The sequence below is a fragment of the Talpa europaea genome (genome assembly GCF_964194135.1).
Source record: "Talpa europaea genome assembly, chromosome: 4".
NCBI lineage: Eukaryota > Metazoa > Chordata > Mammalia > Eulipotyphla > Talpidae > Talpa > Talpa europaea.
In genome coordinates this window covers 44,687,789-44,713,214 of record NC_140070.1, presented here as the reverse complement: position 1 = coordinate 44,713,214, position 25,426 = coordinate 44,687,789, and the positions used below count along the sequence as shown (strand labels likewise).

The 25,426-nt window shown below is 32.3% G+C and overlaps 1 protein-coding gene across 1 annotated transcript in view; it reads right to left on the bottom strand.

Annotated features, from left to right (window-relative positions):
- The window catches only part of TUSC3 (tumor suppressor candidate 3), a gene marked incomplete at both ends in the record, with an annotated part of 150,900 nt that overhangs the window by 47,598 nt on the left and 77,876 nt on the right, over positions 1–25,426 (bottom strand). The window contains 3 exons of the mRNA XM_084232025.1: positions 11,151–11,240; positions 19,123–19,263; positions 21,697–21,837. Coding sequence (XP_084088151.1) covers positions 11,151–11,240; positions 19,123–19,263; positions 21,697–21,837 — 372 coding nt within the window. The remainder of the gene's footprint in view (positions 1–11,150; positions 11,241–19,122; positions 19,264–21,696; positions 21,838–25,426) is intronic.

Below are 25,426 nucleotides of genomic sequence, written 5' to 3'. Positions count from 1 at the left end.
ACTAAGTTTCTCAACATGTACCTTTTCGGTTCCATGTAATTGTGAGTATATGAAAAGAAATTGCAGATATTCGTCTGCATATTCAGTTTAATTGAACCTGAATGCTACACACTTCAGGAAAGAACACAGTGGTGTGATACAGTCTCACATAATGTGAAAAGCACTGCTAAAGATTTACAATTTACATTTTGAACCTAAAACTTAAATACTTAATAAGTACAAATTGCAAATCAAATTTCAGACAAAATATTAGCTAGGCAAAATACATATAAAACTCATGTCATAATGTTTCCTTATTGTAAAAAATATTTTTATTCTTTTAGTGAAATAAAAAACAGTATTTAATTTTTAGAACTTCTAACACATTCTTACATGATTTGGTGTAGGACACAATAATTTCATTTCTTGGCAGAAATAAAATGTTGCTTTTCACATTGTTTCTTTGGGAGAGAATCAAAGCATTTACATTTTTAACACAGCCACTTTGCTAGTACAACAATTATAAAATTCACTTTAGGAATTAGGCTTATTTTGAATATTATAAATTTCAACTTTTTTTTTAAGTTACAGGGATAAAATGAAAGTTTATAAATTATAGTAGAGCAAGCAATGATTTTAAGTTATTATATATACCACAAAATGTTTAAAAATAACTATTTCAACAAGGTTTGAAGAGTCCAAATTATATGTATCTTGGATAGGTCCAAAACCTTCCAAGTTGAAATTGTTTGTTTACATATACTAAAATTTAATCTATGCAAGGTAAATTATTAAATAAACTAGCTATTATTATATATAGTTAGAAATAATTTCATAAATAAAAATCCTCGACATTGAAGGTAGTCATTGATTGGTATCCTAGTTAGCAGAAAAAAATTAATTTAAAGCACTTCCACAGATTACTGTAAACATTGGCATTTTCTAGCTATGTTAACACAGCCAGCAACATCACCCTAAACAAAGATTAAAATGTATATAATCCACTAGGTCTAGCCATTTTGTGTGCATGTTCTTTAGCTCATTCATTCAACTATTCCCTTAATTTATAGTGCTATTAAAGTAACCTCAATTTTTTACAAACAGTGGAAATAAAATAAACTGAGGCCCAAAATTCTGAGGGTGAGGGTCAGTCACTCCCATTCATCTGATGCTGCTTTCCAGCACCATTTGGGCTCTGAGTAGTCTCTAATAGTCTAATAATAGTCTCTAAAATTTTACTACTTAAAAAAAAAAATTCTGTATACTTCTATAGAGAATTATAAAGATGAGAAAATATGAACTGGTGGTCAAGATATCTTTATTTTATTAGGTGATATGATTATGAAAAAAGCTATAAAATTAAAAGGAATAAGACATAAAACTACCATGGCCATTCAGAATAGAGCTTTACATTCATCCAGGGAGATAAAGTATTTTATAAAAAAGTGACACTAGAACTAGGACAGAGGAAGAAGCTTTTAGAGCTACAGATAAAAGGAGTATCATTCCAAGATTACAATATTCTAATAAAAGACTTTACATATTCATTGAAAACCAGAATTAAAAGAAATAAAATACATCTGACTCAGGTTTCTTCCTAAATCCTATCCTAATAAATGCTTTAGGCTACTTTATTATTTAGCTAAAATAAGGCCAAAAGTTCAATATTTAGGAGGAAGGAAATGCTTGAGAGAAAATGGGGAAGGTGGAGATCTACTGTTAGTTTAAAATATTCAGCATGAATTATGTAAAATACTATATTTCTCCAATGTATATCCATTGCTTCCCTTCTGGGTTATTAATTATTTTGAAATTTTAGGACTCATTTGTTAACTAAAGTACAATTTGGTCTACAAGATGACCAAATCATACTATGGCATTTTTAAAGATGAGGGGTATAGTATATTTTGGTTCTTTTTTGTAAATATTTGTGTTATATAAGCCATGTGGTGGTTAAAAAAAGGGAAGGAGGGAAAAAAAGGCATAAATCACATATAAAGATGTGTGTGATATAGATAATAGGAATACTGAAACAATTTTTGAATGTTAATTCATGCAAGTTTATGGAAAATATTTAAATCATTGATTAGTACTATACAGGATCAAAATATACTTGGAAGTTAAATATTCCATTATTGAGATTTACATGGTCTTTCTAGGTAATAAAGATAACTCTAGAATGCTCTATTCAAACCAGTACAAATTTACTTATTATGAATTATACTAAATATAATTGTACTCAATTTATTGATAGGATGAAAATAACTTTCTTGGTTTTTAAGAGATCTAATCCGGTACATTACTCTTTCCATATACTAAATTTTCAAGAATTATGAAAAAAGTTGAAACAATATGAACGAATTAGCATGCAATTTATTCCTTTCTCTGTGGGAGGATCTATTTTTATATTTCCTTTTTCTTCTCTGATTCTCAGAATCTCTTCTAGATTTTCAGAAAGAATAATTAATTGTATTAGATTGCTTGACATATTAAAACACATTTTCATTTTGTAGTTCTATATTCCTCTGTGCTTTCAAGGTTTTAATTACAAAATACAAACAAACCTTATGATTCCTTTTTTCCAGATACAGGCTAAAAATATAACTTCAGTTCCTATTTGCAAGATTTATTCATCTATTCAGCTATTATTTCTTTAATCATGTGTGAAGTGCTTTGCTAGGAGGTAAATCTCAAATCACAAGGTCCTTCTTCTTAATTAATTCCCTATCATAAGCAGCAACATTTGAAAGGAAGAAAAACAGGAGCAGTCTGCGTTGGCTCCAGATATTGGTAATCAAGAGCAGTCAGAATTTAGAATCAAAAGTACATATGGTTAATTGTGACAAAGAAAGTCAAAATCAGGTGGGGAGAAGGCATAGAAGAGTAACAACAGATGATAGTGATAAGGGAAAGGGTTTACCAAAGGCCAATTAGACAAAAATTTAAAAATTGAATGAAAGGCAAAATTCAAAATAAAGAAGATCAAAGGCCATAGCAGTAGTTTCTAATATCCTGTAAAATTCCGTAATAAACAGGAAATTAATGACTAAGATTTAGCCACTTTATACTATACATCTCTCCAATAGTCTACGAGTTCCACGATATATCTGTACCATAAAAGCAAGTATAGTTCCTAACATTTAATAGGCCCTCAGCAAGAGTTTATTTGATGGAAAAATAAAAGAATGAGTAGAGAAGGGCAGAGTCCTCCAAACCCTACTATAAGTTTTCTGTATATCAATTATTACTGCCCTTCTGATTTTTTTGCTTAAAAATTTCACTACATTCTCTTTGCCAGTAGTATGAAGATTATAACTGAAATCTTTATAATCATTTTTATTCAAAATTGTATTTTGTTTAAAAAAAGTTAAAAATATTCAACTTATTACTAAAATATGTTCCTCCAGGATCTAACATATATAAAATCCATGAGGCATAAAAAGTGTAAAACTATTATGGTAGTCTGAGACATGGAAAAACTGGTTCATTAATGAAAAATTCTAGATTAAATTAGCAGCCTGCCATTTTGCATTAAAATGCTTTTGCATGTGCACTGTGAACTATATGGCACTGAAAATTTTGATTTATATGTCGTGGCAATCCTCAGGGACGAGCTTAAAGCCAAATCTTGGAACAGAAAGAGAATACATTTATTTGTGTTGGGAGTTATAACTTAAAAACAAGCTTTATTACATTGAATTCATTTCCATCAAGATAATTATTTTTTTCAACACAAAATGTCTTTATGTCTATGTAACCATATAGTTATATAGTTTCCCTTTAGCTACATGATAATGACTGCTTTTGTGATGACTTTCATGCTGTTAAGTAGGCCATTAGTACTTGACTTGTGCAATTATATAGCATCTTAATAGTGATAAACAAATAAACTTGCAAATCAGCACAGCATCATACTGCCTGCACTGTTAATTTTCTTTACATTCTCTGTATTCATTTACATTTAACTTCAATGCTGTGAAACTTACTCTGTTACACATTTTAGAATGTTGGGGGCTTGTAAATGTGGTTGGTTATAGGGTCCATAATTAATACATAATAAAGTAATGTCACCACCATTACAAATGAAGACCCAACCACAGCTAAATGAAGCTAAATGAAGACCCAACCACATACTCCATTCTCTTTAATTTAGTCTGATCCAGCTAACTCAGACCAGTTAGAAAACTGACTTAAAGCTAGAATTCAGAGTTGACAAGAGGTCCAATATGTATCATTGTTTTGATGGCCACAAATTATGACAAGTTACCCTAAGTAAACACCATTAATTGTAAAATGATTAGGTAGTATGAATGAATAGTTCAGAGGACTGCAATACATACCATTTCTGGAAAACACAATTCAAAATATAGCATTGTTGGCAAACCATCAATAACAAACTTAGAAAATCTAAAGGGGAAAAATTATCTGTCCATCTCTATGTAAGAATGTTAAAATGTATATTAAGGATAAAATAATTTCCAATGGGTATATTTTATGTACACATTTTTTATGCTTTTTCCTTCAAAATTGTTGACAAGATAAAGATAATGCCTTAAAAAGTTTTCTACAATGTGTTAAGCATTCTGAGTACTATTTGCTGCTGTTTTTTTAGAGCATGGTATCTTGTTCATGAGATTTTTCTCTGCTTTGGAATTACTAAAAAAGAATACAATTAGCAATACTATTGGTAGCTATAGCAAAACAATCTGCAAGTGTACCTCTCCTTACAACTTCGGTGCACTGGGCCTCCCTGGTGGCGCAATAAAGTCTCAGCATTATCAAGCAATCACCAGCCACTGTGGTGTGCGCCTGATCTTAGGCCAGGGAGCTAACCCCCATGGCATGGCAGACCTCTCATGTCTTGCCCTGCTGCTCCCCTCAGCAGTGTATTTGAGTAGAATCTCCCTGTTCTGCTCTCCACTCTCTCTGTGGAGAATCCTCTCACCAAGTCCCCCCCAACACACACCTCTGTGATTTCTTTTAGGGGGAAAAAAAAAAAAAAACTTCAGTGCACTGCATCTTACTTTTACCACTTGCACCTGCATTTCATTGTCTGGTTGGCTTTCTCTGATAGCTGAATCCACCAATGTAAGAAAGTAATGCCTTTCCAAGTGCCTCCTGTACTTTGGTATTTAGGTTTAATTAATTAGCTTTACGTTATTATTCTGTTGCCAGTTTTTAATTTTGAGGAATCGGTCCTATTTCAACAAGAAGGAAGACAGAGTTACATCAAGCACATGTTACTATTTTAACCCTGAAAATCTCTCTCTACTTCTGCTTGACTGTCATCTTTCTTTAGCATCAGCTTGTTAATCTGTGTGTAGGCAGATCAAATGTATGTGGTTTCTACATGCTGTAGGGAAAGGGCATTCAATTCTCAGTGGCCTCTTAAGTTCTATGCTTATATTTTGGATGACTAGCCTGGTTTTTAATGATTATGCATTTCATAGTCTCATAGCTTTGTAGTTTAATGCAACAGTATTTTCTTTAACCTAAAACCTATTTATAGACAACTTGCTTATTTACATAATCTCTCTCCTTGATGAGAAACAGAAAGTAGTAACATTTATTGGTGGCTGTTAAGATTTTGATATTTCCATGAATATTTATCAATTTTTATGATCAGAAAGTAAATTTTAACAGCAAAAATTTGAAGAAAAAGTACATTTGAAAAATATTTGGATGAATTAGACATTCTGGATCTATACCTGGCCATCCATATCTTTAGCTCTCCCAAGGTCTTAATTTAGGCCTTATCCATAAAATTTAAAAGGATTACATTTGCAAGATTATGGGGGTTTCATTAGCTTTCATCCTTATTTAATTAGTAGTAGTTACTGTTGCATAAATTATAGTGGGATATATATGCTTCTCCTGGGTACACCCTATGGAATAAAATTTCAGGATCATAGGCATACTAGTCATTTCTAAACAGGCTGAACTAATTTAAAATCTAATTACTGAAACTGCATGTCATCAGTGTTAATGATTTTAACCTCTGTTATATACCATTCTGTGTTTTAACTTTTATTTTCTTAACCAGCAAGGTAAAATTTCTTGATATGTTTAATGATTGTTTGGTTAGCCTCTTTTCAGAAGGAGCATGATTGTCTTCCCCAGTAATTTTTCCACTGTACTGCCTATCACTTACTAATTTGTAATAATTTCTTATACAATCTGAATCTAAGTCTTTGTAAGGCATACATATTCCAAATTCAACCCTGACTTGCCTTCTCACATTCCTCACGGTGTCTTCTGATGAGTTCCTAATTTTAATGTACTTCAATGTAGCATTTTTTCAATTCATATTTACCTCCACAATTCCAATGGGATCTATACTTATGGTATTTGATAACTGTCAAGATTCACTTTTCCCATATACATAGCTAATTACTACAGCACTGTTTATTTAAAAATATTAAACATAATTTAAATTTTAAGACATCAATAATACTAATCTAAATTAAATCAATGCCTTCAATGAAAATGTCAGTCTGGGAAAAAAAATCTTTTGTAATTACATGGTTTTATATTTATTTTTAAAGGTTTATTTATTTATGCATTCAAGAGCTGGGGTGTAGGCCAGAGGTATGGCGGGGCGGAGGTGAGAGGATTCACCAGAGAGAGAGTGGGGAGCAGAACAGGCAGATCTACTGAAATACGCTGCTGAGGGGAGCAGCAGGCGAGTGAGGAGAGGTCTGCTGCACCATGTGGGTCACCTCCATAGCCAGGGATTGAACTCATGCTGCAGTAGCTGCGGATAGCTTCATATTGCTGAAGCTTAATTCCTTGTGCCACCAGGGAGGCCCTGGTTTTATATTTAAAAGGTGTTAACAGTAAACGTTTTAATGCCAAATCTCATTAAAAACTTAAAAATTGAGAAAGCTGGCAAACTACACAACTTTAACATTTTCAGAATTCTATTTAGATACCATAACTTGAAAGATTTCCTGGAGCCATAGGGCCTTTGATAATGCAATCCTAAAGTATTTACAAAAATTAATTCACATTAACGAACTCAGAAATACTTCTTCTCAAATCTAGTATAAGTCAGAGTTGCATTACAACACATTTATATAATCAATTTAGAAAACTGAACAAAAATTAGAATTCAGTTGGCTGAATATGGGTTACCTATAATTAAGTCTATAAATGTAAATATAATTCAATTATGATTATGAAAAATAAAAATTACAATCATATACCTTATTCTATTTAATATATGTTATCAAGAATTAAGGACAAATTTATAAAATTCCTTTATATTATTAAGGCACTGGCTTTGTCACTCTATATTCTAAACCACTAACAAAGGTAAATAGCCTCATTAAATTTACTACCAAGTAGGATTTTTGAGAGTATCTCTTTAGAAATGCATACAGCTCAAATTACAAAGATCTGCTATATCTCAATCATATATAGTGTTGTAAACCAATGTTTCTCTAATAAAAAAATAGGAAAAAAAAACCCAAAAATTATCAAAAAAGGATAATGTTAAATTTCAGGTATCTTGAAATTTAAACACATCTATTATAAAGAAAAACACTATTATCATGCTAATAAATAATTATAGTTTGAAGTATAACACTTTCATATTATAAAGCAAAGTTAATCTATTGTTACAGTACCATGAAAACACGTTATTATGCAAATAAATTCATTAAAACGACTTATACCACAGTCCTGTTTTAGTATATGCTGACATTATGAATATAAAAATGCAGGAGAGAAAGTTTTGCTAAATTATGCTAAAATGCAAAACAAAAAAGAGCTGTACACAAAGTTCTTCTGCCCATTCCCCAGTGTTTCATAGGCAAGTTAAAAGACTGCTTAGTAATTAACAGCCAATTGTATCCACATCTCTTGTCCAAGAGTATCCTCATGCAGTTGTCTCTGCAACAAGAAGTTCTTTTATTTCCAAAATGTTTATGATTTCTCTCCAATTCTGATACTTTTTCAAACATAAGAAAATATATTTGTAGTATACAAAGTTATGCAGAGTGGGGAAAAAAACTCATCTTTTATAATAGCTTGATATTGCCTTAAAATAGCACCATTTCTATCAATGTTGTTTAAGGTGTTGAAAAGCTACGAAAAGTATATTCAAGATTAGATGCATGTATATACAAAAGAAAAGTCTTTAAAAAGATTCTTTAAAAGTCTTTAAAAATCTTTAAAAAGATTCTTTTTAAAAGTGCAGAAAATTTTATTAATGTGTTTCTCTGGTTCTCAGGGGGTTTCCTAAGGTCAATGCTAATCGCTGCCTAATCATAAATGTATGGAGGCATTAAAAACTTTTCTATATCAATTAAAACTCATCTAATGTGAACCTTATCACATTAAGGTTATTAATTGATTTGTGCTGAATTAGCAGTTAGCTGTTGTACCTATTATTCTGATCATTGAGGAGAAAAGAATTAGAAGAATTAAGAAAATTCACGATGAGAAACAAATCTCCTAGTATGAGTCCTAATCATTTAACAAAATATTTATTGAGGAACAGCTATATGCCAATTGTAAAGATGAAAAATAGCTTAAGAGAAGTTTTTGTTCAAAGATTTGACAAAAATGGGTTATCTGAAACATTAAAAAATGATTCTAGAAAAGAATGTGTGGATTATATAAATAGAAGAACTACATGTTTATAAATATGTAAAGGAAAAGAGAACTTCCAAAGTAATTAAAAAGGAGTGTATCTTAGCGCAATGGCAACTTGAGATTGAAGAATGTATATAATTTTATTGAAATAGGGACATTCCCAGAATAAAAGAAGCAGAATATAGCATATGTTTAGGGGGCAAGGTCCACCACAGAGAGGGTAACACTGACTTTCTCTGAAAGTAGAGGTACCAGGTTGGAAAGTAAAATGACAATAGGCAAGAAATCCCTTACGGTTTCCAATCTAATTGGTAACTGACTATATTAATATTATCACTGTAATCTTGGAATGCTTTAGGACTATTCATTAAGTGGCCTAAAGTTTTCAAAAAAGAAGTCTGGTACCAAAACTTGAAGCCTACAAGTTGGACAAAATTTGGAAAGTTCTCCTTCCTCCTCTCTGCCAGAAAGGACAAAAATAACACCTGCAGAAAACTTTAGACTCTTTTCAATGGAAAAGCTAGCTACTGCCTTGAATCTGCACAATAAACCTTACTTTTGCTAAATTCTTCTTCGTGACACACAACTGACCTTTCCTAAACAACTTTCTGTCTTTAGCTAAAGACAGTATTTAACCTGAGGCCTAACTTTGAGAGTTACTCATTTCTCAATGGGTAGCTCTCATGTATAATTAGGTACACATGTTACTAAACCTTTTCTTGATTCTAACCTGTACTTTGTTATAGGGGTTCCAGATAAGAACACGAAAGAATAAAAGGCAATTTTTTTTCTTTTCCTAACATGTTAAACATTTCATAAGAATGTTTATTAATTTTCCATATGATTTAATAATGAGCAATGCTTACTGTATTTTACCTAAGGAATATTCTTTTAGAGAAATATTAAGAGACAGTAAAAATTGAGACTTCGTAAATTACATTTGTGTCATTAACACAAAGACTAGATATCTATACCAGGCACTTCCTGATGTAATAGGATGCCATCAGTGACAGACACAGATTAAAAAAGCATGCTGTCAGGCACTTATATCCTACTGGGGTCATGACAAACGAGAGACAAAAATAAGACAAAATATACTCTGTATTATAAGGTGATTAAGTGGCACAGAGGAAAAAAACAGAAAAGGGAGTTAGTAACTTTAGGGAGTTGGGAAGGGCTACACTTTTAATAGGATGGTCGGGAAAGGCCTCATTGAGAAGATTACATTTGTGTAAAGACTTAAGGTAGAGGAATAATTTATTAAGTAATAATTACTTCCAGTTACTTTTATAATAGTTTTCTAACTTTTTTTAAATAGTGAGATTTCAAGAGTATATATGTACAACATAAAACCATGTCAGAATTACTATGGCAGCTGATTATTTAGACACCAACTTTGGCTCCATACCCTTGTAATCTTAAAATGATCACTGAAATGAGACTAACATAATATGTAGCAAGCCCTAAAACCCCAGGAACATGTAATGAATAAAGTGAATTATATCCCTATAGGTCACAGTTCCTCAAAGAGTATCACTATCACAAAACAGGAAGAAATAATTGTTAAAATTAAAGTTAGCTAACGACCTGTAAGCAACAAAGAATAAATTTATAAGCTTATACTATATATTTAGAGAATTTATATTTTCTATATAATTTTATTTCATTCAGAACTATAATTTTAGGATAAAAAGTTATTACAGAAATGACTGGTACTGTGGTTATGATTTTTAAGAATACCTTATTTTTAGGGATATTTACAGAATATGAAGTGATATTGGGTATTTAACTGAAAGGAATCTAACAGCAGGTAGAAAGAAGTGAGAATAAATGAAACTAATTTGGAATTCAATTTAGTGATGGGTTTATGGGGATGCTGACATTTTATTATCGTAAATTCTGTATATTTTCTAAAATGGGAAAAGTACATTTTTCAGTAATTAACCTAATATTAAGCCTGAAAAACTGCATTTTTAAAAGTTGATCTATCACAGTATTTCCCATCTCTCAAAGGGAAAAAGGTGACAACTGCATGTTACTTTTAATTTGTGGTAAATTGTTCTGAGCAGTCCATACAATGACTATGAGGGTTTTCAACGATGTTTCAATTAATTCTTTTTTAAGAAAATGAAATTTACCATTAATGGGATACTGACTACAAACTGTTCCTATTTCCTTTTGTGGCATTATATATTATTGTGCTAACAGTATACAAAGGTGAAAAAATAGTTAATATATATATTTAATGTAGTAAGTGCAGTGACTTTTAAATCAACATTAGAGCAGCTATCACCCTTCTAAAAATCAAGACATTTTCCCTATTTTTGTAGATGATTTTTTTGCCTAGTATAAACTAGTTTATTGACCTTTGGAAAGATGATTTTGCACATACAAACATTTTCTGAAAAAAATCAACACTGTATGAATGTGTATGTGTGTATGAACATGAGGAAGTAAATGAGAAGAACATACTTAGATTTAGAAATAGAACCCTTTCTTACTAAATATTAAGCATAACATCTTATTTTCTTATAAGCAAGATTAAATTTCAGAATGTTGTTGTTTGCACTTACCACTTGTCCATTGTGCGGGTTTTTATGAGCATATGGAGGCCCACGGATATGATTCCACATCTGGCCAGAAGTCATAGCAAAGACTATACACTGAAATAGAGCACAGTGTTTTACTATGTAAAGCAGAGAATAGCAGAATATTGTATTTTAAGAAAATATTTGACTGTTTTTAAAAATCACAACTCATCCATTAAAATATCCACTTATAAATTATGGAACATTGGGTAAATTACTTAATCTACCAGCTTCTCAAGTTTGATATTTATAAAATGAGATACAAACTATGCTGAGCATATAAGTTAATGAGTAAACTGGATAATGTATATAAAGTATCTGGCATGGTAACAAACTTATGCTAAGAAAAAGGCATAGATCTTTAGGCATAGTATTTTAGATTAATCCAGGTATAACTAAGAGATTGTGTATCTTTTATATCTATGAAAGAAGCCATATTTGGAAAACTAATCTTTAAGACCTAATTTAATAGAGGGAGGGCGTGTATCTTCCTGACCATTACCTGCAAAACCATCCGCAGGGTTAATGTCATGTCCTTGAAAATGTTGTATCAGAGTATCAGAGTATGTGTATATATGGCTTTAGTGGATATAATAAAACACATTTCTCACAAGATTGGGTCAAATTTACATTAACTAGAAGTGTGTGTTTTCTAGTTGATTTACATTCTCACCAACAGCTGGTATCTTGTGTATCCTTGTACATTTGGCTATTCTGGTTGCGGTGTAGTAGGTCATATTTGCAATTCATAGTGATGAAAAAGTGTTCAACTTCAATATGTTTAGTAAAATTTGTATTTTTTAAAAACACCCAGCAAGACTTTGATCCCCCTCACACACTTTAAAATCCAGTTATTTGTCTTTTGCTTGTTTCATAAAAAGTTCCTTATATTTTTGGATACAAGTCCTTTCTTAAATACGTGCATGGCAAATAATCTAAACTTGCATTTAGTCTTCCATTTCATTTTCTTAATGGTTTCTTTTGGCCTTTTATATTTTAGAATCAGTTACTCTTGTTTCATAAATTTTTCTACCTACTGAAAGAGTGTGCCAATGAGTATAAATTCTTAAAAATGTCTGACAGAATTGGTCACTTTCTTTGCTACGTGAAACTGTTAACAAATAGATTTAGAATATACTGACCCTTTCCTCATGCTAGTTTGATTTATTGCTTTAAAGTTGTTCAATTTCTTTGATATTGTCAAATTTATTAGGAATGTGTGATCCTCTTACTCTAATTAGAGTGTGTAGTAACTGAGTCATAGGTAGATTATGGCCCTAATAAGGCTCAATCCACCCCAACTCCTCTTGGCTATAGATAATTTCAAAGAACACAGTGGGTCCCAAATTAAATTTTCTTATGCACAAGATTACAAAGTACAGTTTTTCAGATACATTAGCATTTCTTTCTGAAAATACACTATAAATTATATATTTCTTTCATAATTCTTGAAGTTAGAAAACAGTATAGTTGAATATTTGACTCAACCATTCCACTTTAAATACATGATATAGCAGATAATGTGTATGCTTACTGGTCATCATGCTCCATATTTAGGTGGAAAGGAAAGTGGAATGCAGCCAGAACCAATGGATAGCAATCAGCCCCATAAAAAATCATTAGCACCTATTAATGCAGTAAAACCAGCATTTCCCTTTTAAAGAGTGAGACCAAGAAGAACTTAGGAGTACTCCTATACATACTGTCTTTTTTTACTAAGTAAAAAGGAAATTTTAATATCTACATGTTTTAATATTTGTGTATCTTCCCCTATGTCAGGAAATGGCAGGCTTTCTGTCTCTATCCTACATCCTAAAGCATTATGAATAATTTCCTATCCTCGGGATATGCTTCATTCTTATCCTACCTGAGAGTCAAATACACGAATATATGATGGGGGGGGGGAAATCAGCCACGTCTACAGAGACATAAGGATGCATAACTCCTATGGGATGTATGTTTGCATAAATTCATGATAAAAAGATACATATGTTAATTGTATATATACTTGCTCTTTACTAAGAAGTAAGCATATGGTTAGAATCTCCACCAAGGTGTTTTTCTTGTTATCCTCCCTTTGTATACAATTTTTTGCGTAACAGAAATGGTCTGTTGTGTAGTTCATTACATTTTTATTTGGGGGAGGGTGTCTTTCTTCTTACTCTGCAATTAAGGCTTTAAAGTTTCCATAAATTAGATGACAATATTCTGCCAAAAATATTTTATGATATATTCTCAGTTCAAAAGAAAATGGGATACTGAATATTTAAAATAAAGAAATTCTTGATCATAAACTATTAATTTTCTTAGGCTATCTCAAGAATAGGAGTTTGGAAATGAACAAACCCAGTTTTTCATTTAAAAAGAGTGTTTTTTAAACAAAGAATCAAGTTTGGTAGTGGTAGTTATCAAACAGAAAATAACACATAAGATTTATATATTTGACATTTATCTTTAAATTTAGTTTCTCTCAGATATCAACATATATAAAGAAAAAATACCACAAGTTTGTGTATCTCTATTTTAATGAGCAGAGCAGAGAGAAGGAGAAAAAAGTTTCAAAAGGTTGTTTTTTTTTTTTTTTTTAATTTCAACATTTTTTCCATCATAGTAGCTTTAAAACATACTGTTTGAAAACATGTCTGTTCTCTGCAGGTCTGTTGCTGACTTCTAAAAGGTTGCCGTTAGGGAGCGGGCATATCTGCCAAGATTTCCTTTTCAAGTATGTGTTTGTAAATGCTAGAATATCTTCTGCTAAGCTAAATTAATTAGCTTTCAATGATTCAAAGTAGAAAAAAAATCTGCTTGATGAGAGGGTACAAGAAAATTGATCCACTGATGTGTTTAACATTTATGCACCATGTAAACAATCTTAGGCATTTATTTGCAGCTATAATGGCTCACTGTATCTTCTGGATTAAAGCTTCAACACATGAGATATGTTCCCAGATTTAATAAAGTCTGTCATTGTGCAAAAAATAAGTCAGAAACATGTGGGATCAAATTCCAGCTTATTTTCTAGCGATCTTCTACAAATGTAGTTCACAGGATATTAGTTCCCTTGTTTGTAAAATGCTGATAATACAAATTCTTTTGCAAAGTTAATATTAGGTATAAGTGGGCCTCCCTGGTAGCGCAGGGTTAAGTCTCCACTATCAGCACTGCAGCCTGAGAGCTAACCCACATGGCACAGCAGACCTCTCCTGTATTACCTGCTGCTCCCTTCAGCAGTGTATTTTAGTAGATCCATCTGTTAGCCTCCCAGCCCCAGTTCTTATTTGCATAAATAAGTAAAAATAAATTAAGAATTTTTTAAAAATTAGGCGTAACAATATAAACATACTCCAAAGAAGGAACACAGTAACTGGTAATGAGTATGACAGGCTTACAATAATAATTCCGGGGCTTCTTTTCTTTTTTTTTTTTTTTTTTTTGCATACAAGAGAAAGGTGGGGGGCAGTAGGAAGCAGACTGACTGAAATACACTGCTGAGGGGAGCAACGGGTGAGATAGGAGAGGTCTGCTGTGCCATATGGGTCACCTCCCTGGCTGGGGATGGAACTCCTACAGTGGCTGCACATAGCTTCATAGTGCTGTGTCTTAACCTCTTGAGCCACCAGGGAGGCCCCAATTCTGGGGCTTTTCTAAAGGAGAGAGAATAAAATCTTAATGTCATATCAGTTTAATTCCAAGCAGGTATTACAATTGTTTTGTAGACTGAACCAGTGACAAGATTTGTCATGATATTGATATATGAATTCTAAATTAGTTTTAACTTTCCAATAATACTTTGAATGAAACATTATATTTTTGCCAAAAAAACTTGGGTACATTTACTGAATGAAGCAACTTGTAAACTAGCCTAAGGAATATGCAAAAACACTTTCAAACTTAATGACCAAGGTGACTGAGATAACCCATATTACCCAATTATAGTATAATTAACTATTTTAACTTCATTATCAAAAGAAAATACTAAGATACTCTCATAAAAATACCCTTATCTCCCTGTGTATTTACCGGAATCTTGCAGACATTTTCTATAAGCTAAATTCTGGCTAATATTGCAGAAGATAGATGCTTGGGCTCTTAGTCTATCTTGTTATAGCCAACTCAGACATAAAGACCAGTAATTCTTTGTTGAACAGAAAAATAGAAGAATACAGAGGTACTACAAGAAGGCAAAAGAAACTGACAATTTGATACATGTATGTTGGTATTACACTTAAATCTATCAAAAGTAGTATAAAAATTTTAAATGTATGTGTCTACTTGAATTCAGAAAAATTGGTCAACTACAGTGTTATTGGTTCTCCATGAATTGTGAATTTTCCATGTAAATAACATATCATGGGCAAAACTTAACAAAATAATGTCTCTTCCTGTAAAGGAAAACTTTTAATTTCCTGGTTTCTTTTCTGTTCTTATGTTATGACTAAAACCACTGGTAAAATGATTAATAACAATGGGTCACCACAGTTGTCATTATTAAGGTATTTGCTAGAGATTTTGATACCCCTTACCTGTTTAAAAAAGTTCACTTGCATTTAGTTTGCCAGTTTCCTTAAATCATAAACTTGAACTAATTCTAATGACATATAATAATAGTACCAATGCCACTATTTCTCCTTTAAGCCATTAATGTGATAGTTTTCAATTAATTTATACTTTCCCTAATGCTGAGCCATTCCTACAACCAGGCATGCTATTTTATATAAGCATGAATTGGGTTAGAAATACTTAAAAAATATTCTGTTCATAAGCAAGGTACATGTAACCTCATCCTATTTTCTAGCCATCTCTTCTCAAAATTCTCATATTTGGCAGAGTTAACAAAATAGTAAACATTAGGTCTAAGTGATTTTTATAATTTGAATATTCATCTGGTTAAGTTTCTTTATCTGTAGGGATATAGTGCTCTCATTTGCAAAGCATTTTCTTATTTGGGTATGTGCTAGATCTATTTTCACTTTTCTTTGTTGACTGCTCATTTGACTAATACTGTATAGATAAGTTATGTCAGCTAATTTTCACATCTGTCAAACTGTACTTAGCATCTGATTATTGTCTTTTCCCATGTTAACTAAGTTTTTGTGGTTCTTTACTATCAGAATTACTTGCATTCTATTTTTAATAATACATTATGAGACTCTAGGTCTTTTTGAAATCCTATGGGGAAAGTTTACACTTTTATTTTAGCAGACACCAACCTCATTAGGTACAGGCTGTGATTCCCAATTCATTTTAGATGTGTGGTTTGAATATCAATTAAATTTTCAAAGGCTGAACTGTTATTCAGATCTGTTCCTTATGTGTGTCACCCACTGATTCATCTGGGAAGTAGGCAGGATTCGGCCCTTTAGCTCAATTATCAATAGCTTTAGAATGCTAATTAGAATTAAGCCCACATATGTGCAGGTAAGGGGTGAGCTTGGGAGTTTAAGAACAGCTTTAGGGGCTCACTTTCCAGGGTTACCTATTCTTGAGCATCTCCCTAGTACTTTCTGGTTTCTCAGAGATTCTATTGCTTTTTTCCTCTTGCTTGAAAATGGCTACTTTTACAATGGCATAGAAGCAGGCAGGGGACAAAACAAACTACAACAACAACAAAAAAAATCCAATAATGTGTGCCTCCTCTCCCTAGGGACACAGCTCTGGCTATCAGAGGAAGGTTCCCTTCTCTAAGTCTTAGATTCTATAGTTTCCCCTCAGCTGCCACAGGATTGCCTGAGAACTGCTGTTCACTTCCACATTTCAAGCTACAATGAATTTAAGTCAAGAAAAACCAAGAGTAAATAAAAATATTAACTATCCACATCTTCTAATTAGATGTCATTTTGAATGCTGGTATTCTTAACTGATCCACTACCTATTGACATGTTACTAAAGAGTAAATCAAATACCTGAATCTTGCTCCAGTTTGTGTCATTACAAGAGAAAGTTTGGCATTTGTTTACGCCACCTGACCTAGAAACAGTTTATTTTTTAAAACCATATTTTCTGTCTTCTGTAATAGAGTAGCAATGATTTTTTAAATATTCTAAATACATATTTTCAAATTGTTTCAATCGGACTGTTTTTCCTAAAGAAGTCCAATTTACCTTTTTCTCCCCCATGGTCAGATTTTGTGTTGTTTCAGAAGAAAAACAATTTGAGTAATTTTTATGCGATTTATTCAATTGTTTTAACACCAACTGTTGAAGCTATTCTCATCGAAATACTTCAACACATCGTTATTCAAAATCAAGCTGACCATACACACACACACACACACACACACACACACACACATATATATATATATATAGATGCATCAATTTCTGGATTCTTTCATTCCATTAATCTGTGGTCTATCTTTAGGTCAATCCTCAATATTTGTTAACTATAATGCCTGTAGTAAGTCTTAAAATTAGGTCTTCAACTTAGAAAAAGAACTTATTTGGTAGTCCAAATATTTGTCTTTCAACATAAAGTTTAAGATTAACATTCTGGCATAATGCTTTCAAGGCATTTACATATTTTCTTGTTTTTTTGTTTTCTTTGAAGTGTCTCTTTCCAGCACATTATGCATTTTTATCCAACCTGACAATTTTAGTCCTGCAACCCTGGTGTTAAATCTGTTTAATGTACGTAAGAATACTGATAGAATTGTACTTGGGGGGCTATCATTTTTTTTTTTTTAATTTGCATTGGACTTATACACACTTTACTCCTCTGCTTTTTTTGGTGTTACTCATTTTTCATATTTCATCTTAATCACATACACTGAGTTTCCAGTTGTTCCTTTGGAGATTATAACACATATTTCAAACTCATCTCAATTAACTATTAACTTTAGGCAAATTATTGGGAGAATTCAACAGCAAAGCGCAATTGATCCTTTATATATGCTATTGGCATCATATACACTATAAACTGTCAATTTAAAGCTATTAATCCCTTTACATCAGGAAAACTTTTCATTTCCCTGTAGAATTTATCTTAATTGCAATATAACAATCAAATATCAAACATAATTTCTGAATACATTTTACTCATTTTTTTTTCATTTTCCCTATTAGCTAATCATGCCAAAATTTAGCACAATCATAATGAAGGAAAAGAAAAATCCATTCAGTACAAATTGAAATAGGATCATGTTCGCCTAGACTCATCTGATAGACTCCTAACCAGTTTTCCTGCTCTCAGAATGATTATTCTAAAACCTAAATTTGATCATATTTCTCTCCTGAATATTTAAATGGCTTCCCATTGTCCTGGAATAAAACTATATACCTAGTCATTACATATATCGATTACCTGTCCTTAACAACTCTGGATTTTCCATTTACTCTTAAAATTCAGTTCATGTCACACACTATGGGAAACCTATCACGACTACCTTACTCTAGGTTAGGTGTCCTTCCTATAATACTCTGTGCTTACATCCATCACAGCATGTGTAACATTACACTGTAATTGTCTTTTGGTTAGTTTGCATTCCCACAGTAAATTGCTTGCTGGCAGGGTCTCTGCCTTATCTTTAAATCTCTAGTACCTAACAAGTATCAGGCACACAGTTGGGATGCAAGGAGCAGTTGGTCTATGAGTACCTCTCTCAACTTGCAGGTGTGGGCCAGTGATGCAATGGATAACACATCTGACAACAGATAAAAGGATTCTAAATTGCTTCCATTTTTAAGAGACTGCAAGATACCAATTCTTACTCTATTTCCATTTAACATATATTAATATGTATAACATGTCAAATGCACAGGGAAACTACATTTAACAGTGAAAAGTAAAAGACAACACAGGTTAGACTGTGAAAGTGAACTTAAATTGTATCACATACACCACAGAAAGTTAACTTCTCTCATTTAGACATGATTCCCACTATTGTAATAATCTGTTTGACTTTGTCAGTATAAATTTTATATTATACAAAAGTGGAAGAAAGTACAATGTGATTACATACCAGAGACACCATGGCCCAACCAGTTTTGTTATAGATGAACTCCAAATTGTTCCTTCTTAAGTAAAGCAAGCCACCAACAAGTGACACTAACAGGGCCAAAGCAATGGTACCAGAGTAGTTGGGTGGTCTGAAGACACGGATCTGCAAGAAGCAATGAACATTTTTAAAGTTAAAAAAACAACTTCTCTTAATTTCTTTTCTTGACCATATCCTAATACTTCCAATTTTCAACACAAATAATTCAGAAAGGTTTTTTTATGCCCAGAGCTAACATTCCTTTTAGAATTTTTATGACTGAAAAAAAGGCAAATACAGTGAAACATCACTATATTCAAATCAGAGCTGCTTTGGTTAACCAAGGAGACATGAGATTATCTAGAAGTGAGGGGGTATAATATTTATATAGTGCCAAATCAACAATAAATGTTAAATCTAGAGGAAAATTTTGTGCAGGTATGGGTTATTTGCATGATCTTTGAAATGTTTCTCCACATAACTAATTAAAAAAAAAAAAAAACAATGAGAGAAAGGACATCATGTATGTATAAATGTGATTCAAACAACCCCTTTGCAGTGTTGTGGTTTAGAATACATAAGCACAAGCCAATCATGAACAAACATCAGGCAAATCAAATGAGGATCACTGTAATTAAGAAGTGGGAAAAGATTATATTGTTCAAAATGTCAATGACTTCAAAGGACAAAAAGACATAACCAAATGTAATACCTAACTCTAGACTGAATCTTATACTGAAAATGGGAAAATGTTACTTATTAAAGGATATTCTTAGGTAAAATGACAAAACAGGAATATGGATAGCTCAAATAAAAGTACTGTCAGTATAGTTATCAACTTTACAGATTTATACTATCTTTATGTATTTCTTAGAAATACATAAGGAATTCACCCTCAAATGGCTCAGAATAAAATTGTATGTGTGAGTACATTCTGAGGCGAGAATGAAATTTATCAAAGCAAAGTTAAGAGTAGGTAATCTTAATAAAGGATATATACTGGTACTGTTTCACTTGTTTGCATTTGTGAAACTTTTAAAGAAACAGAATCATTTCTGACTAAAATTCAATATTTCTTAGTAGTATTCAAAATTATCCTTACTACCCTTTATCAACTAAATGATAACACTGTAGAGGCAAATAGTTCCCAAAACATTTTTTAAAAAAATGAGTTGGGGGCCTCCCCGGTGGCGCAGCAGTTGAGCACCGGGTTGCGAAGCTGCCCGCAGCCTCTGCAGCGCCGGTTCAATCCCCGGCTGCTCCCTGGCCACCGGAGGAGGGTCCCACATGGCACGCAGACCTCTCCTGCCGCCCGCTGCTCCCCTCAGCAGTGTACTTCGGTCCTTCTGCCTGCTCTGCTCCCTGCTCTGGTGAATTCTCTCACCCTTCTGCGCTTCTGACTGTACCCAGTGCTTGTATAAATAATAAATAAATCTTTACAGAAATTTCCGAACTCATTTTTTTAAACACCAAAATATCAGTAAAACATCATACTATGAGAGATATTCATCTTAAGATAATTTTGTTTACACCTATGTTAAAAATAAATACTTCTATTGTTAATGTATTTTTAGGTAATACCTGGTTTTAATGGTTCACTGTAGAAAATTCCAAGATTGGGTGACAAAGTAGACATAGTCACACACCCATAGATTGTTGACATAGCTATACTCATATTGATGATACTATATTTTTCTTTTTAAAGACATAATTATTTATTTATCCAAGAGCTGAAGTAAAGGCCAGAGATGTCGGGGGTGAGAGGATTCAACAGGGACAGAGAGGGGAACAGAACAGGCAGATCTACTGAAATACACTGCTGAGGGGAGCAGTTGGCAAGACAGCAGAGGTCTGCTGCGCCATGGAGTCACCTCCCTGGCTTGGGATAGCTTCATAGTACTATTTTGTAATCCCTTGTATCACCAAGGAGGCCCTATAAGTATTTTTCTAACATACATTATAATTTTTTTTGAGATTCTATATTCTTGAAAACTCATTTATACTATAGCACATTTAATTAACTTTTCTAGACATAAGATTTGCTTCCAATTTTTCCATTAAAATGAATGTTATTTAAAAAGAATTAAATCAAGTTATATAAAATAGACATGACACATACTATATAGAATAATTCTAGAGTTCCAAGAATAGTTGTATGTATTTGCCCATGTCAATAATGAAAAGTGATATTGTTCTGCTTTTATTTGTCCGAAAGAACTACTTTGTGCCTAATTCTGCCTAAACCATTTTTAATGGTTCTTAAATATCTATGCACATATGGAAGCTCTATGTTTAGTAGGTCCAGAAATCTCCCACTAAACATAGAGCTTCCATATCTATCCAGAATGAAGTTCTCTAAATAAATATGGAAGTCCAAAAAAAAAAAATCTATGCACAATTGATATTCCCTCATTCCATCAAAATAAACTTAACAGCTACCACAGTTTTCTCCAAGCAAGGAGAATGTTCCATAGAGAAATTAAACAAAAAAAAAAAGTGGCCTTATTACAAACGAAGCTAATTAGCCTGTTATTACAACTGTGGGGAATAAAAACATACATGAACATCCGTTCTGTCAGCAATCCACTTTGCTAGTTGTTCAGCTGCAAATCCAATTCTTTGAAGGTCAAAAGTATCAGCCCTCTTGGGTCTGCCTTTTGGAGGAAAATGCATGAATGTAGGAGCAGAGTTCATGTTCAGCTATAAAACATGAGATAAAATACTAAATTTAATACTAGCAATCTTTATCATTAATTTAACATTTTTTTTCTGCATGAATTTTGGAAAGACAGCATTTATTATGAAAATTCAAATGGCTTCCCAGAGATTTGTTACTATTTTTATTCAACTGAATAAAAAACTTGTGTTAAATGCAAATATTCAGAGAACTTTGCCAAATATACATCATTCGTATTCCTAGCAGTATCCTCTATTTTCTCTCACCCATTTCATTCTTTTTCTTTGTAGAATTATGTAACTTAAGAATGAAGGGACTGAAAAAGCAAATTACAGGCAGTACATGACCTTCTACTTCTTAAGCAGTTATTAAAGCAAAAAGTACTGGCATTTGATAACATTTATGTTATAGAAATAATTTCAGAGATGTTGTAAGTAGATTTAATTCTTTAAGAAAAATTAAAAAAGATTAATGATGGTGACATCAACAGAAGCCAGTATTTTTCCTCTAAACACCTTGAATTTATCAGACTATAGAAATTCACAGTAGTCTTTTTCTACTTCTCCATTAACGCATGTGTTTTATGGTTATGTCTTTACCATTATCTACAGGTAACTGCCATTTGAAAAAAGTACTAAGTACAACACTAACTGGTGTGGTGTTTACTAACAATATCTAAAAATATTTGACTAATCTGCATTAAGAAGCAAGTTGTAAATTTAGAGATTAAAATTCTCAGTGCCCAGAAGTTATTAAAAAAAAAAAAAAAGTAAAAGGCAAAGAGATTTTTACTCCTGATTTACAATACAGTTAGCATTTTCAATGGGGAAAAAACAAATTAAATGATACATAAATTATAATCATTGAGCTTACAGTTACTTATGTTTCATTACATGTGTGTTTTCCTAATAGAGGCACAAGTGAAAACTACACCCAACATAATAAATATAAGGTTACAAGGAAGGAAGTCCCCTTCACATCACTCCCTGCACTGGAACAGTTAGGAAATTCATTCTAAGGTGTATCATTCTGTAATTTGAGTTGACAAAAATGACAAAGTACAAAGCTTTCCTCTTAAATAAAATGTATACATTCCCCAAGACTATACAATGTTGTGTAAACACAGATATGATCCCTAGTCCAGAGCTCCTGCTAACACACCATATTCATTAACCCATCAGCCCGTAGTGAGGCACTTAGATTCTGTGGGGAATTACATATAATTGAAGTTACTTTCCCAATAAGCCAGGAATTATAGGTTTCCAAACATGTTAACATTATGGTCAAAACACCCTACTATTGCTGACAGTGCTTTAAAATATCAGGTTATAAAGACTTCTTCAAATAAGGTTCAATAGTAGTGAGAAAAAATAAAAACAATGAAAATCTTCTAGTAGCTTTCAAGAAGACTATATACTGATGATTTGAGATTATAATTCCTGTAAAAATAATTAACTGCTATAATTTCTATGCATTTTTGCATTTTAAAATGAAAACTTATATTGCTAAGCCAGGGGCTAGGTTCTAGAAAAAAAGGAAAAAGCAGTTCTATACACAGAATTCTGCTGAATAGAAATCAACAGGAAAGTTTTCAATTAAAAACAATTTTGACTTCAACTCTCATATCTAGACATAAAAAACGGTTAACCCCTTAAGTTTTGCTTAAAGTACATAAAGGAATTTACTGATTATATCTAACAATGACAGCCTATCTCCACACTTAGCACAAAGATATTAGTTTGTCCCTCACAGTTTTGCTTTAAATTTGCTGCTAATATTTTAAGATATATTTCATGTTAAATTCCTGCTTGGGTCTCTTCTAGCAAACAGAGCTGCCTACTTGCCATGTGTCATTTCTTCAGAGACAGTCAAGCTGTATCTCTTTCACTGAAGTCAATCCTCTCCAGTTTGCTATAATCCCACCCACATTATACTGTCCCCTTAGCAATAAGATCAAGGGTCAGATTCGTGGTATTGCTGACTTATTTCTTTTATATATTTCTCTTTTCTCATTACTACAAGTATTTCCATATAAAATGCTTTTAAAGACTTTGTTTCAATAAAAATAGGACACAAAGCATGTTTACTTATGCAAGTATAGAACTGTGTTTAAGATAGTAAATATAGACATTACCACAATGAAATCAATCTAACATGTTTTCTTTGTTTACTTTATAGGGCCGGCCAGGTAGATGCTTGGGTTTGAAGCCTCTGCTCTAAGCAGTCAAAATGGCCTAGATGAATATTTCTTAATATGGAAGAGAAAATTCAAGATAGAATCAATAGCATTTCCACCTGATGATCTCTAAAGTCAATTCTTCTAAGATTCTATAGAGAGCTATAGGTTATAAGTAATAGCATTTGGTACTGACAGAAGTGTAATTTTCCTTTATAAAATTATTTGAAATTATAAATTTGTTTTTTATTATATTACTATTATTAGCTTATCACTTTATGGGGCAAAATTTTATGTTTTTCTCATCAATTCCTCATTCCCACAGAGTAGGGACTCAATAATTGCTGTAACATCCCAAAAGTGCAATGAAAATTTATGGGGGAAGAAATATGTGAGGAATAATAATGGGAAAAACCAAGGGTAAAGGGTGCTGAAGGCAAAAGAGAATTCATCTTATTCACCTAGAAACTGGCAAAGATGAATGAATAATCAATATGGAAGCAAATAAGCAAAAATATTCACTAATGGCCCATTTACAATTAGCTCTCTGGATTCTTTACAGAATTAAATGTTTTTTCATGACCTGCCAAAGAGTTTCACATGAGAGAAAAATAAAGATCAAGATACTCAAATTAATCAATGCCAGGTATGATAATGTCTTGCAACTGAAAGGCACTGATCAAGCAATTATAAAAAGTTTATTAACTGCTAGAATTCTGGGAATCAGAATTCAAATTCTGGTTCTAAATTACACTAAGGTTGTATTCTTGGACAAATGACTATACCATAATTTCCCCATCTGTGAAAGTGAGATAAGAATCTCATTGGATTGTTATAAAACTAAATGAAAGAATATACATCAAGCAGAAACAAATACTGAAGGGTTTCATTCATATATGGAATATAGAGAAACAAAGGGTTAGAGAAAAGCAAACAAATAACAAGCCCTAGAAATCTGACTATAGAATTGAGGCTACAGCAGGAAAGGGCAGAGACCAAAGTTGGGAGAGGCACAATGGGCAATGAAGTGATGGGTGTAGTGTAATAACATCCAGCTGAAGTGTAAGAGCCTATACCTCGTAATCACATACAATGTTATAAACTAATATTACCTCAAAAAAATGCACATCAAATGCTTAGAACATAAGTAACATCTTTACACCACAATTCAATACCTGGTTCTATAGAAAAAACTTTGTAAATTAATGCAGCAGTTGCTGTAACAGAACTGGATAGTTTAGAGATACAAGTAGAGTTAGTTTCTAGTACAGTGTTCCTTTTTGGTTTGTAGATAGTTATCTTCTCACAGCATTTTTACATGTCTTTTCTCTGTGCACATATAGTCCTAGTGTCTCTAGCTATAAAAACACTAGCCATATTATATTAGGGCCTCATCTTTATGACCCCATTTAACCTAAATTACCTCCAGAGGCCTT